A 19,452-nucleotide genomic window follows, 5' to 3' on the forward strand; every position below is an offset into this window, starting at 1 on the left:
TTTCAAGGTGAAAGAAATTTATTCAGGGTTTAATAACATAGAGGAGGAAAGCAGGGTCACTAATGTTTTACATCCAGCTCAACCGCTTCACTTTCAGCAGAACTGATGGGGTTGGATATTTCACACTGGTAGTTCCCCACATCCTCCCCACTTGATAGGGTCAATGGTGAGGGTTCTGTTGCTCCAGGACAGCTTCATGCTCTTACAGACTCATGTTGTTGAAGAACCACTGGGTGAGGATCACAGATGAGTAACAGGTCAAGTCCACAGCATTATCATGCTTTGTGACTGTCTTGCTCTCTTGTGGAATCTGCGAAAAGACGAAGGAGTGATTCAGAGTGGGCTTGGGACTTGGGGTCCTGCTATAATATGAGACATCTCAGCCACTCATAGTTCCCAGTGAGCTCTGTAAAGGTCCCAGAAGATGGTCCTAACCTCTGCAGAAGGACAATTGTCTTTGTTCAGGTGACAATGTGTAAGGAGAGTGCTGCAATTCTTCTCTGACCCAACATAACCCCAGGGTGACCCGTGACCTGTTCCCCAGACATCTCTAAAATATCAGCATAGGGAACACCTTCCACAATGATGTTTCCTATGACCTCATCATCAGGTAGCATTTTTCTCTCATGAGCTTTTATTAATTATTTCTGTCATTAACTTCAAAAAAGATGAGGTCCCACACTTTACGTAAAATTCCGTGTATGTTGTGGAAGGCAGGCTGCCACTTCTGTCTATCTCTGGGGCAAAGGAAACTTTATGGAAAGTGAAAAGGCATTTACCTCTTTTTAAATAATTCATTTGGCGATAAAGATTGCCCAACCCGGTCTTCATGATCTTGGAAGTGGAGAAGTTCCAGCTAAATGACTTTTCAGTCTAAAGGACTTTATTTCTTGGCCTGCAGATTGAATATCAAGGTAAAATAAGTGTCTAAAGAGAAATGGTTAGAGGTTTTTTTTTTTTTTTTTTTTTTTTTTTTTTTGCTTAAACTATTACAAAGGGTATTACATATGTGTCCATTTTATCCCCCCACCCTAGACAGTTCCCTAGCCTCCCCTATGCCCCAGTGTCTTATGTCCATTGGCTATGCTTATATGCATCTATACAAGTCCTTTAGTTGATCTCTTACCCCCCTACCTCCTGCCCCCCAACCCTCCCCGGCCTTCCCGCTGCAGTTTGACAATCTGTTTGAGGCAGCTCTGCCTCTGTATCTATTATTGTTCAAAAGTTTATAATGGTCTCTATTATCCATGAATGAGTGAGATCATGTGGTATTTTTCCTTCATTGACTGGCTTATTTCACTTAGCATAATGCTCTCCAGTTCCATCCATGACGTTGCAAATGGTAAGAGTTCCTTCCTTTTTAGAGCAGCATAGTATTCCATCGTGTAGATGTACCACGGTTTTCTAATCCATTCATCTACTAATGGGCACTTAGGCTGTTTCCAGATCTTACCTATGGTGAATTGTGCTGCTATGAACATAGGGGTGCATATATCCTTTCTGACTGGTGTTTCTGGTTTCTTGGGATATATTCCTAGAAGTGGGATCACAGGGTCAAATGGGAGTTCCATTTTCAGTTTTTTGAGGAAACTCCATACTGTCTTCCATAGTGGCTGCACCAGTCTGCATTCACACCAGCAGTGCTTAAGTGTTCCTTTTTCTCCACGCCCTCTCCAGCACTTGTCCTTTGTTGATTTGTTGATGATAGCCAGTCTGACAGGTGTGAGATGGTACCTCATTTGTTGTTTTGATTTGCATCTCTCGGATGATTATTGACTTTGAGCATGTTTTCATATGTCTCTTGGCTTTCTGAATGTCCTCTTTTGAAAGGTGTCTATTTAGGTCCTTTGCCCATTTTTTGATTGGATTGTTTATCTTCCTTTTGTTAAGTTGTATGAGTTCCCTATAAATTTTGGAGATTAGGCCCTTATCAGATATGACACTGGTAAATATGTTTTTCCACACAGTGGGTTTTCTCTTTGTTTTGTTGATGGTTTCTTTTGCTGTGCAGAAGCTTTTTATTTTGATGTAGTCCCATTTGTTCATTTTCTCTTTAGTTTCAAGTGCCCTAGGAGCTGTATCAGTGAAAAAATTGCTTCGGCATATGTCTGAGATTTTGTTGCCTTTGGATTCTTCTAGAATTTTTATGGTTTCCTGTCGTACATTTAAGTCCTTTATCCATTTTGAGTTTATTTTTGTGTATGGTGTAAGTTGGTGGTCTGGTTTCATTTTCTTGCATATATCTGTCCAGTTTTCCCAACACCATTTATTGAAGAGACTATCTTGGCTCCATTGTATGTTCTTGCCTCCTTTGTCAAATATTAATTGAACATATTGGTTCGGGCCGATTTCTGGGGTCTCTATTCTATTCCATTGATCTATATGCCTATTCTTGTGCCAGTACCAGGCAGTTTTGAGAACAGTGGCTTTGTAATACAACTTGATATCTGGTATTGAGATCCCACCTACTTTGGTCTTTTTCAGGGTTGCTGCAGCTATTCGGGGTCTTTTTTTATTCCAGATGAATTTTTGGAGAGTTCGTTCTAGATCTCTGAAGTATGCCGTTGGTATTTTAATGGGAATTGCGTTGAATTTATAGATTGCTTTGGGTAGTATGGACATTTTAATGATGTTGATTCTATCAATCCATGAACATGGTATGTTCTTCCATCTGTTTATGTCTTCCTCTATCTCTTTTTTCAATGTCCTGTAGTTTTCTGAGTAGAGGTCTTTTACCTCTTTAGTTAAGTTTATTCCTAGGTAGCTTAATTTTTTTGGTGCGATGGTAAACGGGGTTTTTTTTATAATCTCTCTTTCTGAAAGTTCACTATTGGTGTATAGAAATGCCTCAGATTTCTTGGGGTTAATTTTGTATCCTGCTACATTGCCAAATTCATGTATTCAGTCTAGTAGCTTTTTGATGGAGTCTCTAGGGTTTTGTATGTATAATATCATGTCGTCTGCAAATAAGGACAGTTTTACTTCCTCTTTTCCAATTTGGATGCCTTTTATTTCTTCTTCTTGCCGAATTGCAATGGCTAACACTTCCAGTACAATGTTGAACAGGAGTGGTGAGAGGGGGCATCCCTGTCTTGGTCCTGTTCTTAGGGGAAATGGTGTTAGTTTTTGTCCATTGAGTATGATGTTGGCTGTGGGCCTGTCATATATGGCTTTTATTATGTTGAGGTATGATCCTTCATTTCCCACCTTGCTGAGAGTTTTTATCAAAAATGGGTGTTGAATTTTGTCAAATGCTTTTTCTGCATCAATTGATATGACCATGTGGCTTTTTTCTTTCAATTTGTTTATGTGATGTATCACATTTCTTGATTTTTCGATATTGTACCATCCTTGCATCCCTGGGATAAATCCTACTTGGTCGTGGTGTATGATCTTTCTGATGTACTGCTGGATCCGATTTGCTAGGATTTTGTTGAGGATTTTGGCATCTATGTTCATGAGGGATATTGGCCTGTAATTCTCTTTCATTGTGTTGTGTTTACCTGGTTTTGGTATTAGGGTGATGCTGGCTTCATAGAATGAGCTTGGAAGTGTTCCTTCCTCTTGGATTTTTTGTAGTAGTCTGAGGAGGATAGGTTTAATTCTTCCTTGAATGTTTGGTAAAACTCCCCTGTGAAGCCGTCTGGTCCTGGGCTTTTGTTTGATGGAAGCTTTTTGATGACTGCTTCAATTTCTTCCATAGTTATTGGCCTGTTGAGATTTTTTGATTCTTCCTGATTGAGTTTTGGAATGTTGTATTTTTCTAGGAATTTGTCCATTTCCTCCAGGCTGTCTAGTTTGTTGGAGTAGAGCTGTCCATAGTATTTTTTAACAATCATTTGTATTTCTGTGGGGTCTGTTGTTATTTCGCCTCTATCGTTTCTGATTTTGTTTATTTGGGTCCTCTCTCTTTGCTTCTTGGTGAGTCTGGCTAGAGGTTTGTCAATCTTGTTTATCCTTTCAAAGAACCAGCTCTTGGTTTCATTGATTTTCTGTATTGTTTTTTTTGGTCTCTATGTCATTTATTTCTGCTCTAATCTTTATTATCTCCTTCCTTCTGCTCACTCTGGGGTTTTCTTGTTGCTCACTTTCTAATTCTTTGAGTTGTAGAGTTAGCTGATTTACTACCATTTTTTCTTGTTTTTTTGAGATAGGCCTGTAGAGCTATAAACTTCCCTCTCAGGACTGCTTTCATTGTGTCCCATAGGTTTTTGATTGTTTTGTTTTCATTGTCATTTGTTTCCAGGATGTTTTGAATTTCTTCTTTGATTTCATTGGTAACCCAATCAATATTTAATAGCATGCTATTCAGCTTCCAGATGTTTGAGTATTTTGGGGTTTTTTTTGTTGTAGTTTATTTCTAATATTATGCCATCGTGGCCTGCGAAGATGCTTTTATGATTTCAATATTCTTTAATTTGGGGATACTTTTCTTGTGACCCAATATATGGTCTATTTTTGAATATGTGTCATGAGCACTTGAGTAGAATGTATATTCCGTGGCACTGGGGTGAAGTGTTCTGAAGATGTCTATTAAGTCCATCTGATCTAGTGAGTCATTTAGGATTGCTGTATCTTTGCTGATTGTTTGTCTAGAGGACTTATCCTGTGCTTTCAGTGGTGTATTAAAGTCCCCTACTATGATTGTATTGTTGTTGATCTCTCCTTTGATATCTTCCAGGAGTTTTTTTATGAATTTGGGTGCTCCTGCATTGGGTGCATATATGTTTACCAGGGTTATATCTTCTTGTTGTATTGATCCCTTTAGTATTATGAAGTGGCCTTCCTTATCTCTTGTTATGGCCTTCACTTTGAGGTCTATTTTGTCCGATATAAGTATTGCTACCCCAGCTATCTTTTCCTTTCCATTTGCCTGAAAGATATTTTTCCATCCTTTCACTTTCAGTCCGTGTGAGTCCCTTCTAATGAGGTGGGTTTCTTGTCGACAGCAGATGTATGGGTCATGTTTTTTTATCCATTCAGCTACTCGATGTCTTTTGTTTGGAGCATTTAGTCCGTTTACGTTTAAAGTTATTATTGAAAGGTACTTGTTTGTACCATTTCTTTTTGTGTGTGGCTGTTTTCTTTCTGAGCTTTTTATTATTTTTATGCTAGTCCCTTTAGCATTCCTTGCATTGCCGGCTTGGTGGTGATAAACTCCCTTAGCCTTTGCTTGTCTGTGAAGCTTCTTATTTCCCCTTCAAGTTTGAATGATAGCCTTGCTGGATAGAGTATTCTTGGATTCAGTCCTTTGCTTTGCATCACTTTGTAAGTTTCTGTCCATTCTTTTCTGGCCTGATGTGTTTCTGTTGAGAAATCATTTGACATTCTAATGGGAGATCCCTTGTATGTAACTTTCCGTCTCTCTCTTGCAGCCTGTAAGATTCTCTCTTTGTCCTGAACATTTGCCATGGTAATTATGATGTGTCTTGGTGTGGGTCTTTTCGGGTTCACTTGTTTGGGACTCTCTGGGTTTGTGTGACTTTTTTCTTCCCCACCTCAGGGAAGTTTTCTGATATTATTTCTTCTAATAGGTTTTCTAATCCTTGTTCATCCTTCTGTTGTTCTGGTACCCCTATTATTCGTATGTTGTTTCGTTTCATGTTGTCCCAAAGCTCCCTTAGGCTCTCCTCCTGTCTTTTAATTTTTTTCTCCAATTGCTGTACATTTTGGGTGTGTTTTGCTTCCTTGTCTTCTAATTCACTAATTCGGTCCTCCGCTTCTCTTAGTTTACTGTTGATACTTTCAATGGAGTTTTTCTTTCTTTTTTTTTTTTTTTATTCCCTCCACAACTATTTTTATTTTGAAGTAATTTTTCAAGTATTTTTATTTTATATTATTTCTTTATATGTTTTTATTGATTTTTAGAGAGAGGGAGAGAGATAGGAAGAAATGGATGACGACAGAGAAACATCGATCATCTCTCAATGGAGTTTTTCATTGCAGCTATATCACTCTTCATTTCATCTTGGGTCTTACTTAAGGTGTTGATTTTTTCATCTGTTTCTTCTAGCTTCTTCCATATGTTATCGATTTTTTCATCTGTTTCTTCTTGCTTCTTGCAGAGGTTGTTGATTTTTTCTTCCATCCGGTTTATGCACTCTAGGACCCTTATTCTGAATTCTTTTTCTGTCATGTTGCATGCCTCTGTATTACTTAGCTGCTTTTCTGGAGAGTCCTCCTTCTCTTTACTTTGGGGGTTTCTTTGTCTACCCATATTTGATCTCACTGACATATCTAGACGTTGAGTCATTCAGTGGTTGCTCCCTTGGTGGCAGTGACTCCTTCGTCTGTGGTTGCTCTTCGGGCGGTTGCAGTCGCAGCTGCTCTTCAGTTGGCAGCAGCTCCTCTGGTGGGTGCTGTTTACAGTTGTGGTGGCTCTTCTGGTTGGTGGGGCGAGGTTTCACGTACAGCTGCTGTTCCTCAGCAGAGGGTGTGGTGCTCAGGAGGTTGCTGTAGCTTGGATCTGCTGCGTTGATTTAAAGGCACAAAATACAACACAACAAGGCACCACGTACCAGGCAGTATACACAAGTATATTCACGATATTAATTACCCCAAATAAAGGTGACCACCCGAATTAAGAGAATTAGGTGATAAGGAGGAAGAAAGGGAAAAAGATAAAAGAGAAAAAAGAAAAGAAACGTAGGCACCAAAAAAAGGAGTACAAAAATGAAATTGGGAAAAAGAAGGGGGGGAAATAAAAGCGAGAAAAGAAAAGAAAAGAAAAAAAAGAAAGAAAAAAAGGAAAAAAGAAAAAAAAAGAGCGAAAAGAGAGAATGAAGTGGAAGAGGAGAAGAGACTTCTTATATGAGGAGAATACTCCTATAGAACAGCCATTAATCCCAACAAATTCCAGCAACAGCTCCCTGGAGATGAATGCAAACTAGAAACAACCAATAATATAACGATGAAAATAGAATGGAGAACACTAATCCCAAAATAAAATAAAGAGAAAATAAAATGGCACTTTAAAAAATGGTAAAATGGTAGCAGTAATAATACTGGTTAAAAATAAGAAGGTAGTAATTAAAAGGGTAAAATCAGGTGATGGAAAAAGAAGAAAAAAAAAGAAAAGAAAAAGAAGAAGACGGAAAAAAAATTGCTTTCTTAGCTAAAAGGTGAAAAAAGAAAGAAAAAATTGCAGTAGTGATGGTCCTTTGGTTCTTCTATTCTTCAGTGTGGCTCGCCTTAGACCTCCCAGGTATTCAGGAGAGTGTTGGGTTTCCCTGCGATACACTATTCCTCTGTGTTGTTAACCACAGTCCTTATTTTAAAGCAGGCCGCATTTGTTTCCCAGACTGCCTTATTTTGTGTTTAGCAAAGAGTCATTTTGTGGGTCAGCCTCTGGGTGGCAGTGTTCTGGGGTTGGCCTCTGAGGCTATAGGGCCTCTCTGTCCAGTGGAAGTTCACTGCCCAGAGCTGGCTGCGTAATAGTTAGTTACCAGCGCTGTGTTGTTGCTGGGATTGAAAATCCCTCTATAGGCCTGACCCTGTTAACTCCCAGGGACTGATGAGATTATTTTAATCCTTGATCTCCTACAGGGTGGAATCTGGGTGTGGCTGTGCTCCTTGCCTGGGGCCTGGAGGGAGGAGTCTCACTCTCCAGAGAGAATGGTTGCCCCAGACCTAGGCTCAGGGGTGTCTCAGCACTCAATTCGCTGCCACCTCTCCCGGCCCCCCTTCTCTCCTCAGTCTCTCCCCAGATTCCACTCCTCCGCACACTCTCCCTCTCTTCAGCACAGGTGAGTGTCTGTATCCGAAATGTCCCATGAACAGGATTCAGTGAAAACAAACGCCGGCCGCGGAAACGGGGAAAGCTTGGTTTCTGTAAGCTTCTTCTCTTACCGGGACTGCATGGTCTGGTCAGCTCTTCAGGCTGCCCCCTTTATGCTCAGTCCTCCGTGATCACAGAACCCAGCTCTCAATTCCTCTGGCGGTGCCAGGAATCCCGCAGTTCTCCTTTCCCCTGTCAGGGACTGTGCCTGTCCCAAGGGACGCGGCTGTCTGCCACATGGTCTCCCTCCGACTCTTTGGGCTCAGAGGTCTGGCAAACTTTCCTGCCCATAACCCTGGTTTTTTTACCTTTCCAGGGGAGTTCTGCTCTTCCCGGCTGCAAACCATCTCACCAGCTGAGCAATTTCGCCAATTCGGTGTGGGTGCTATTAGTTTCAGCTGCTCATTCCATTTGCTCCGGGACACGACCTGGGACACGTCTGCCTATATCGCCGCCATCTTCCCTTCCCAAAATGGTTAGAGTTTTAACAAAAGACAGGAGCTGTAGGAATAGAAGAAAACTATTCAATATGATAAAGGCTACACTTGAAAGCCCACATTCCATGGAGAAACTTGGAAAATGTTACTAACATCATGAGCAAGACAAGGATGCTGTTTTTCTTTTTTAAAAATATATTTTATTGATTTTTTACAGAGAGGAAGGGAGAGGGATAGAGAGTTAGAAACATGGATGAGAGAGAAACATCAATCAGCTGCCTCCTGCACACTTCCGACTGGGGTTGTTCCCGCAGCCCAGGTACATGCCCTGGACTAGAATTGAACCTGGCCAATGCTCTATCCTCTGAGCCAAAATGGTTAGGGCAAGGATGATGTTTTTCCTACTTATTCACAATAGTACTGGAATAAATGGCGGGAAAAATCAGGCAAGATGATAAAATAAGAGGTAACCAAATTGGAAAGGAAGAAGAAAAAATATCTTTTAAAAAACCAACATAATCATATATAGAAAACCCTAAACATTTCACCACACATACACACACACACACACCCCAAAAAGTTTTTAAGATCTGAAAAAAAGGCAAAGTTGTTAGAGACAAAATCAACACTCAGCATCATTTCCATTTTTCTTCAACAAAAATGAACTATGCTAACATAAATTTAAGAGAACAGTTCCATTTAACATAGCATCAGAGAGACTAGAATACTTAGAATTGAGTTAATTAATAAGATGAAGATATATACACTGAAAACTACCAAATGTTTCTGAAATAAAGTAAAGAAGAAACAAAATACCTTGAAAAACATCCAGATTCATGGGTAGAAAGACCCCCAAATATCTTCCTATTTGATATGATCCTTATCTAATTCTCTATAACTTTTTTCAGACATAGGAAAATCCACTTTAAAATTCATAACGAATTTCAGTGGACCCACAAGTTATTTCAATAATCTTAGAAAAAAGAACGAAATTGGACGTCTTACACTTACTAATTTCAAATTTTACTACAAAGCTGCATTATCTACTGCAAGGTCTTTCCTCTTGGAAGATGAAAACTCACCTGATTTCTTTCTCATCTCTCTCTCTCTCTCTCTCTCTCTCTCTCTCTCTCTCTCTCTTTCTCTTCTTCTTCTTCTTCTTCTTCTTCTTCTTCTTCTTCTTCTTCTTCTTCTTCTTCTTCTTCTCTCCAGTATTTTTAGCAATATTTAGTGTAGATTTCTTGTGTCTATTTAATGCCATTCACATTTGAGCCGACTACCTGAGATATCTTTAAATTTTAATCTCCAGAGAACATCATAGACAGAGAACCTTCCTTCTGTGACCTACAGAGGTGGGCGTGGGATGGTCCTGCTCATTAGACACTTGTAATGCCATAAACAGAGTAGAAAAAGCCAAATACTTCTCTACATCGCTTCACAGATTCTCCAGGTTTCCATGCCGTCAGAATTTTCCTAACCAATGGTCGGGTCTGGGGGCAGGACTATGAAAAGTAAGGTGAAAGTTCTGGGATCTTTGCTCAATTTAGAAATATCAGGATGACAAAAGCAAACTATTAAACCTACCACAGTCCCTTCTACGTGGCTGCAAAGATTACCAGCCCATGAAGCGGCCCTAACTACCAGGGCAAATGGATGTGTTCATTCTCCAAGTTAATTCAATGCCAAACTCAAGTCATAAAAATGGTGAGAATTAGAGGCTTTCCTGCTAAAGGAAAACAAAACTGTAAGTTTCTAAATGCCTTAGTAAGACACGTGTTCTCCAAAGGGTGGAAGTGATGACAGCTAACGTTGATGCTCTAAGACAATGACATCAGTGATGACAGTGACACCAGAGACAGGATCAACTCTTGTGATCAGCAGTTTAAGCAAAGCATGAGCTATAGGGCCATCCACATCTGTGACCATTCAGGGATCTGCCACAGATGGCTCCACTATTCTGGGCCATGCTGGACGTACCCTCCAGAGGAAAAGACAAGTTGATAATTGATGTTAGAAGAATGAAAGGTGCTTTGTGAAACCTCTGGTGAGACCTAATAAAATAATTACTCCTGGGCAGACTCCTTGTGAACGAGGCCATATGTTCTACAACAATAAAACAGCAGCTCCCAACGGGCTCTAGGCCTGAGGAGAGATGGAGAGTCTGAACGTGGTGTGTAATGTGACCATGTTGGCAGAACTGCCCATCATAACCTGGGTTCTGCCACAAGCACCAACATAAGTTCAGGTGCTCAGAGAAGCATCCATCACAGATGTTAGTGACACATAATGGATTAGAAAAGGACAGGTGGGTACCTACCACTCCATCCCTGTGACCCACCACAGAGCTCTTACCTGTGGAAACAGAGAAAGTAACTCTCACTAGTCTACAAAGAAGGAAAATGCTCCACACATTCCAAGTTCAAGCCAGCCCTCAATTTCTTCTCCCCTAACACACACATACCATCAGCCTTTCCCTTGCCTGTCCCCAGTCTCCTAGTCAGACTTACTCAATGATACACAAATCCCCAGGGAAATGGCTAATGTGTTTACTCAGTTGAGGCACATCTTGGTGTATAGAGGTGAGATTGGCCTTTCATGGTTCTCTCAGGCCATGGGGAAACTGCTTTGAGAATCAAATGCAGACATCTCTCCTGGGTTGGAGCTGGAGGATGGATACCTCTGGCCCTCAATTTGATCCTCCACCTCAAGATTGCCCTGCATTCCCCACTTTCCCCAGGCTCCATGCCAACCCCTGTTCTATTCTGACTACCCTGGACTTCACCTAATTTCCTGGCTCAAATACCACATTCCCTAGGCTCATCTTCTGCATTCAAGGTGTCCCCATCCCTCCTCACTATTCAGACTCCAAACTCAATACAAGGTGCTCATCTGCTTTTCCTTCTTGTTTCTTATTTCATGTCTATTCTGTAACTCCTGCCAGCCAGTATATTTGGTGCTCCCTCTTGTCACAAATGTCAGGACACTAATATGAATCTTCAAGAACCTTATTCCTTCCCCCAACCCTGTGTCTCACATCTTTCGCCTATCCAAGTTTGGGAGAACGGCATTCCCACGTCACTACAACAACTCCAGTGGCTTCTCTCTCAACATGTAGAAAGTAGACCCTCACAAATATCCCTCAGCCCCTTCCAGACCCCTCCCCAAAAGAGCCCACCTGCAGGGCACCTTTAGTTCCCCTTGACCTCATATAGTGCCTAACATCTCCAAACTCCCCAGGCTTTACAATTTATCATCCTGTCTCTGAACAGATCCTATCCCTCAACAGCTCCCCTCTAAACCCACTTCTGCTTACCCACAATCCACCTCTGGCTAGCTCTCAAAGGAGTATAACTAAATACCCCAGAGGCCACAAGGCACAGGAAAGATTTATTTCCATTTCCCAGGTTCTAGATGTGGATTCTCTAAGAACATGCACCTGGCGATTGTAAAAACAATGAAGAAAACAATGTATGAGGACACCTGTCTTGCCTGAGCTCCATGTCACGGGGGACACAAAAGAGCATTTTTTAGTGACAGCCTGTGGGTGGCTGACATGTAAGGGACCTGCATGTTTACTAGAGTTTTTAAGGTTCAAGAGTGAATATCTGTGAAAATCTCTGTGATATTGTTCCTTGAAGGTGCAGTGGAAATAACTGTGAACACTGTTGATGGTTTGGTCCCTGTGGACGTGTGCCCTTTCAGGCCTGCATGTCTTCTCAAATTCTTGTGCAAAGGATATCCTGAGGCTACCTGGAGCTGCAAAAGCATCTAAGAATTCACGTCAGATGCTGCTGTGGATGTAAATTCAGAAGGAAGGCAGCGAAACTGGAGACCTTTATGTGGAGGATTTTAGCCTGATAAGGAAAGAAATTGGAAGATTTGAAAATAAGGTAAGGATCAACCATGTGAGCAAAATGACATGATCAGCTAGTTACAGGCAGATGATGACAAAGTGAAACAGGAGTCCAACACATTTAAAGAGGCAAGGAAGACATTCTTCAGAACCCTCCAATAGGGCAGTGAGATGAAACTCAACACCCCTGAAAGAAAAGGCTGGGGAGATTTTAGGAATGAAGAAGAAATTATAGGCATGTGTGTTTGAAATGGGCTTTACAGAAAGGAAATGTAAACCATCTCCTCAAGTCCTGGAATCAGGTCTTTTCTCATCTTGGTTGTAAATGACCCCACACAACTTAGGCTGCTACTCTCCCTCAGAGACTGGGACACAGGGACACAAGGAGGATTAAATTTCAAATGGATGGGGCCAGGTACCTGAGACAGTTTTTCTCTGGGTCATAACACTGGCAAGAGACCTTTTGAGGAGACTTATGTATATTTCAAAAGTGCAGAGAAAGAACCTGCAATTACTAATTATATTTATAAAATAAATGGTGTAAGGATGCAAGACAGAGGCATGTTGTCAGGAAGAAACTGTGTAAAGGTTAGTTACTCTGAGGGAACATTAAGGCTTCCAGTTCAGAACAAAACTGCTTTCTGCACAGTGGAGAAACACAACTAAATCTCTTTTAGCCAAGACCCAGTTGACATCTTTATCATTTCCAGCAATGTATAAAGAGGTGCAATTTCCCATCAATTTATTAACAGATGCAAAGTAGGTGAGAGTTCCTGAACACAGCCAGGATCTGATCTCCCAGAATGCTGTGCTTCTAGAGTTCAACATGGAGACATTACCTTGCTCTCTACAGTCACCTTCGTTTTGACCACAGGTGACCTCCAAGGAAGAAGAGTATTCTCCATCCTACAACATGGCTGGTGTCACTGGATTTGCCCTGATTAGTGACTTAAGGGCAGAAGAACTGACATTTACCACATAATTTGCTTGATGCAGGTTTTTCTATGAAACCAAAGATGGGAGTTCTAACAGCTTCTTGAGGTTAGGAAGCCTCACACTCTAGCTTTGGGTAATGCTCTCATATCCAAGAGATTCGAAAAAAACCCTGCCGGTCAAATTTTCTCCATGAAAGTTGAGGTCGTTTCTAATTCTGTGGGCATCAGTCTTAACTAGGACATTTGAGCCAAAGCCTTGGTTGTGTTACTAAGGTTTCCAATTATACCCTATTAACAAGGAAGACAGAGTCCTGTTTACTTTATGCAAATAAGTCAGTAGCCATATAAATGAAAATACTCAAAAAGACTTGAGAAATGTTTTGAAATAAGTCAAACAGGGAGAAAAAAAAGATCAGTGTTGTTACCCACATGGGCGTCCTCCTGTCCATTCCCATTGCCAACAACAGTGGCTGCGCATCCACTATATGTCCCCCTGGAGGAGGGACAGAGCTTGGATTTATGCTAACTCATCACCTGCACCAAGGGTAATCACACAGCCACTGAGATTCTATTGAAGACTTGGTGTCACCTCCACTTTGCAGATGGTGCAACTTAGACCACACAGAGGTGCTGTCTGGTATAGACTATCATCTTAAGTCAACAATAATGACAATGTCAGCTCTCTTTTTTGAGCATTTATTGACTCAATGCAAATCTTCTAAGGACTTTCCACTCTCACAACAAATCTATTTATACGTACAAAAGATTATTCAGTGTTTAGTAACATATAGGAGAAGAGGAGGGTCACCAACATTTTACTTGCAGCCCAACTGGCTCACTTGCAGCGAAACTGATGGGGTTGGACACGTTACAGTGGTAATTCCCAGCATCCTCCTTCCAGACAGGGTCAATGGTGAGGGTTCTGTCGTTCCAGGACAGCTTCTTCCGCCACGTCTGCCACAGTTTCATGCCATTGAAAAACCACTGGATGGAGACTGCATTTGTGTAGCAGATCAGGATCACAGAATCCGTATTCTCCACGACTGTGGTTTTGCTGACTAGGAGGGTGGGCACTCTCACTCGCTCTGTGGAGAAATAGAGAGCATGGCTAATTGAGAGTGTGCTTGGGACCTGGGCCATGCTAGCTCTTCAGACATCTTAGCCACTGAGAGTCCACTGTGACCTCTGAAAGGGCACCAGAGGATGGTTGTGATCTCCGCAGAAGGAAAATTGTCTTTGTTCAGGGGACGATGTGTAGGGAAAAGGTTTCACCTCTTCTCTGAACCTAGATCACCCCTGACCTCTTCCCATAGACATCTTAGTAGTATCGACACAGGGAAACCTTTCACAGACCATGTGTCCTATAACGTCACTGTAAGGTGGAGTTTTCCTCTCATGAGCTTTTACTGACCCTTTCCTAGAAGTTCTTTTGACTTAAAAATTCCATGTATGTTGGGAAAGGCAATCTTACCACTTCTGCCAACTACTTGGGCCAAGAGGACTTTACAGAAATTGAACGGGCATTTAATTATTGTTAAATAACTCATTAGGCAATAAAGATGCCCAACCCAGTCTTCATGACCTTGGACCTGGATAAGTTCCATCTATAAGATTCCTCAGTCTGAATGGGACTTTATTTACAGGCCTGCTGATTGCATATAATGCTAAAATAAATCACTAAAGAGAAGTGGTTATGATTTTAACAAAAGATGGAAACTGTAGGAATAGGAGGACATTACTTAATATGGTAAAGACCACACATGAAAGTCCACAGCTAACACATTACTCCATGGAGAACCTCTGAAAACAGTCCTAAGATCATGAATAAGACAAGGATGCCGTTTTTCCACTAATTCAACCAGTCTGGAAAATCAGGAAAGAAGATGTAATAAGTGATATCCAATTTAGAGAGGAATAAGAAAATATCTTTTAAAAAAAGACAACATAATCTTATTGTAGAACACCGTGAAGATTTCATCACATACATACCTAAAACAACTATTATAACTAACGAAAAGATGAAGTCGCCAGAGAAAAAATCAACACTCAGCATCATTTCCATTCTTTAAAATAAATGAATAATCGTCAAATAAAATAAATAATTTCATTAACAATAGCATCATAAACACTAGATGCTTAGGGTTAAACCTAACATGGTGGAAGATGAATTCACTGAAAACTACCAAACATTTCTGAAAGTAAAAAAAAAAAAAAAAAAAAGACAACTGGAAAGACATCCATGTTCATTGATTCCAAGACCACCAAATATCTACCTATTGGAAACAATCCCTATGAACATACCAATTACTTTTTTCAGAAATAAAAAAAAAAAATTCATTGAGACTTTATGTGGAATTTCAATGGAACCCAAATGTTTGCAACAACCTTAAAAAGGATGAATTGAAATTGGAGGTCTCACAGTTACTAATTTCAAATCTTACTCCAAAGTAGAAGTAACCAAAATAGTTACAGTAGTATAAAGACTTCTATTTGTCAAAAGACACAATCAAATGGTTTTGATAAAGGAGCCAAGACTGTTCAATGGATAAAGGACAGTCTTTTGAACAAATGCCGTTGAACAGCAATATCTACATGCAACCAAATAAAGGGGACCGTTGCTTATACCATACACAACAATTCAGTCAAAATGGATTGAATCCTAAAGGTAAGAGCTAAAATTATAAAATTCTTAGAAGAGAACATAGGGGTAAGCAGTATGGCATTGGATTTGGCAGTGATTTCTTGAATATGAAACTAGAAACTCAGGCAAGAAAAGATTAGATAAGTTAGATTTTTGTCAAAGGGTCTGAGACATGGGTCTCAATCCCTGGAGTGACAGGGAGTCTTTCCCATGTGGCCAGAATTCCAAGGACTCTGCATCCAGGTTTCAGTCTCTGAAGAGCTTTTAGCACATCACTTCCTTCAGTATCCATTTATTTCTTCCTAATTCATCAAAACAACCGAGTGTTACATCTTCATCCCTTAGCTGGTTACAAGTGTAAAATGGGGAGCTAGCAGGCCAAGTCCTTTCCTTTATATCCAGTGGGAATGACACGAATACATTAGGAAACAAATCAGTGGTTTCACCTCCAGTGCAGAGAGGGGTGGCTCAGCCACCTGAGGGGAAGGTCTGGGTGTTCCCAGCACTGACTCATTGTTACTGCAGGTAATTTGGTTCTAGAGTACAAATAAATTAATTCTCCATTTGTGTTATTTTCTAGACCACAGTCTCTCTCTCTCAGGAACTGGTGATGCCTCAGGGAAGCTCGAAACCAGTGATGGCGAACCTATGACACGCATGTCAGAGGTAACCTACGAACGCATTTTTTGGCTGATTTTTCTGTTAATTGGCATTTAAATCTAAAAAATAAATATAAAAAAAAATAAGTCTTTGTTTTACTATGGTTGCAAATATCAAAAAAATTTCTATATGTGACATGGCCTCAGAGTTAAGTTAGGGGTTTTCAAAATGCTTGCACGTGGACATCAAAAGGTTCGTCATCACTGAAAACCAATGTTTGTTTTAGGGATCTCTCTGGGATGGAGGAGAGGTGATGGCTGCAGACAGACCTTGAGTCACTCTCATTGTCTGTGTAGCTCTGCTTTAGTGACTATATCTCCCTGTGCCTTGGTTTCCTCTCAATGCAGTACTATGAACATTTGACTGCCAGGGTGTCAGTGTATTAACAATGAAATATTCACAGTATCTGACTAAACATTGGGACAGTGGAGCTGCTCAAATGAAGGGCCTCTGTTATTGATCAACTCCAAGAGAGAATCTCCTGGGCTGATCCCTGGTGGGTGAGGAGCTGCCAGGAGCATCTTTCCTCCTTTTTGTTCCCTGTGATTCTGACCTTTCTCTGGACTCTCCTAAATGTTTCAGTGTAGTTCACAAATGGCCTGGCGACCTTGTCCATCTGTGCTAGCCACACTCAGTTTCAGGTGAAGTACCATCCCTATCCAGATGTGGCTCATGGGCCTGAGCTCTGGCTTCTGAGCAGCTCAAAACCTTGTGACTCAGACACCTGGGAAACCATTGCGCCCACTCAGCCCTTCCCAGGAGGTTAACCCCAACCTGACACAGGATCTCCAGGGTCCCTGGAGTCAGAAACCCTGAGACAGGGGTTTGGGCAGAGCTGCCAAAGCTGAGCTTCTTTATGAGGATTGGAGGGGGCTCCTCAGGATAGGCCCTGGCCAAGCCCTGCAGGGTCTTTCTCAGGGTCATGGTCATGGGGAGGGGGTGAGGGAACCGGACTGAGACTGGTCTTTCTCTGCTGAGCGACTCCCATCAGACTGGCCCTTTTCTCTGTGGAGAATGTCTGCAGGGCTGGAATCTGGGAAGGGAACTCTGATCTTAGAAAGTTTGTCTCCACTGTGTGTTTCCTGCACTAAATGACCAAACCCAACCTGGGAGATGATGCAAATGGGGATGGAGGTGAGTCCACGGCTGTCAGTCCTGTGTGTTCACCCACCCAACACCCTGAGGTCAGAGAGCAATCACTCACCGTATACATTGAGCCGTCCAAATCCTTTTTCTGTGTTTGATCCTCGAACGTAGGCTTCTAAGGTGTAATTTCCTGTGTCTTGCAGGGTGACCCCCTTTATCAGCAAGGATCCATCAAAGTTTATTTGCTCTCGACCGCTGTTTGCAGGCCCTGTTCTGTGTCGTCCTGTGAACGTTCGAAGACCTGCAATATGATTTTTGTAGGATGTGTCTTCCCCCCGGTACCACATGAAGACTAAAACATTGGGAGGCTTATTGCGGATATGTAGAATCACATCCTTCCCTTCTTCAGCATCGGTTGACACAATCGAGAGTTGGGCAGTGGTGGGCAGGCTCCAGAAATTTAAGAGTGAAACTAGGATGGAAGAGAGGAATTGATCAATATTTGGATGTATATGTTAGGATGGAAAGGTGAGGCCCTGTATTTGGAAAAGGTCTCTTCATCTCAGCCTTGTTGTGTGTGTGTGAGTGTGTTGGTGTGAGTGTGGTCAAGGTCAACAGCATGACCACCAATACTTCAGCACCTGGAACCTGTTACTTTTTTCTGTTTCTCAGTCTCTTTTCCAGGTGTCTGTTCAGCTCACCCACTCACTGCCCTCAGACCCCTGCTGACACTTAGGGGTGTCCATGGGAGGCACCTTCACTGAACACTTCCCTAAAGACTCTTTGTTAACCCCTTTCTGACTTCTCACTGCTTTGTTGTTCTTTTTAAAACACTTGTGGATACCTGACATCACATGTAGATATTTTCTTATCTCTCTCCACCCACAGAACATGAGCTCCATGGGGACGGTGCTTTTCCAATCTTGCATCCCCAGTGCCTGCAACAGGCTGCAAATACCTGTGGGTGAATGAATGTTCCCAGAGTCCTACACCTCTTGGGATGTATTTCTCCTGAGGCTGGTGTAAGGATGGTGTTTAGGACTCCTGGTTAAGTTTTTCTGTGGTGCCACCTGATATAAATTGTTATTACTATGATCAGTTTCCAAAATTCAATACTCAGTAATGAATAACTCAAGAATTAACAGCAACTGAAGTTTCCCTGCATCATTCCACTTCCAGATCATGAGATTTCCCAGTTACCTGTTACCCATCTCCCTTACCCATCCTACTCTGCCTCCTGTCCTCTCCCCTCAGGTCCACACAGAAGCCCTCCATCCACTCTCAGAGCACTGTTCTCCCCAGGAGACCCCAGCAAGTCCCCGTATTTCCTCCGTCAGTCCACCCCCAGGGATTTTTCCTTCCTTACCAGCCAACAGGAGCCCCTGCCAGGGGACAGGTACTCTGAAAATAGGGGCTGAGAGTGACTCCATGGTGTCTGCTGTCTGCGCTGTCTCTCCCTCGGCGAGACGAGCTTGGATTCCAGGAAAGCTAAAAGGCACCGCTGTACAAACTGTTGGGATCTGCTGTTCCTCTTCACTATGCCCTGGGTCTCCTCCTCGCGCAAGATCACTTACCTGGTCACGTGCACCAAGGCGGAGTTTGTGCCAAGGACCCACCTCCTCCTCCCTTCATTTTTGCCACCCTTTTCTCCTTCTTCCAGCTTACCATCCGTCTAAATTTTGGTTTCCTTGGAGCTGCTGACGTAGCCGAGCACACACACACTCACATGCTCTGTTTGGAAAAGCACCAGCCTGGGGCATCCATGTCATGGGAATTCCCCATGGCTTCCAGTCAGGTGCACAGTAGCCTCCCCCACAGCACTCTATCTTTCATATTTGACTTTTCCCTTCAAAGCAGGAGTTCTGGGGCCACCTCTGGACCTCTTGTCACTAGGATGTCACCACCGCTGTGCATCGGATCACCTGTGAAACTTTGTAGAGATTGTGATGCCCAGGTGACACCATAGATGCTGCTTCAGCAGCTTTCAAGCTAATGTGATGCCCAACCAGGTAAGATCTGGTTATGTCGTGATGAGACACCGTTCCCCCTCTTCTGTGCACAGG

At 42.0% G+C, this 19,452-nt stretch overlaps 1 protein-coding gene across 1 annotated transcript; it reads right to left on the reverse strand.

The window, feature by feature from the left end:
- Positions 1 to 202: 202 nt before the first annotated feature.
- LOC308530606 (cell adhesion molecule CEACAM21-like) lies at positions 203 to 17,736 on the reverse strand (the record flags this gene model as incomplete). Its single annotated transcript, XM_081107315.1, has 3 exons — positions 203 to 310; positions 13,822 to 14,087; positions 17,508 to 17,736. 3 exons carry the CDS (start codon positions 17,734 to 17,736, stop codon positions 203 to 205), a joined length of 603 nt encoding a protein of 200 aa, XP_080963441.1.
- Between the last annotated feature and the right edge of the window lie 1,716 nt (positions 17,737 to 19,452).

This window comes from Myotis nattereri, assembly GCF_964212035.1.
Source record: "Myotis nattereri genome assembly, chromosome: 15".
In the NCBI taxonomy this organism is placed as follows: domain Eukaryota; kingdom Metazoa; phylum Chordata; class Mammalia; order Chiroptera; family Vespertilionidae; genus Myotis; species Myotis nattereri.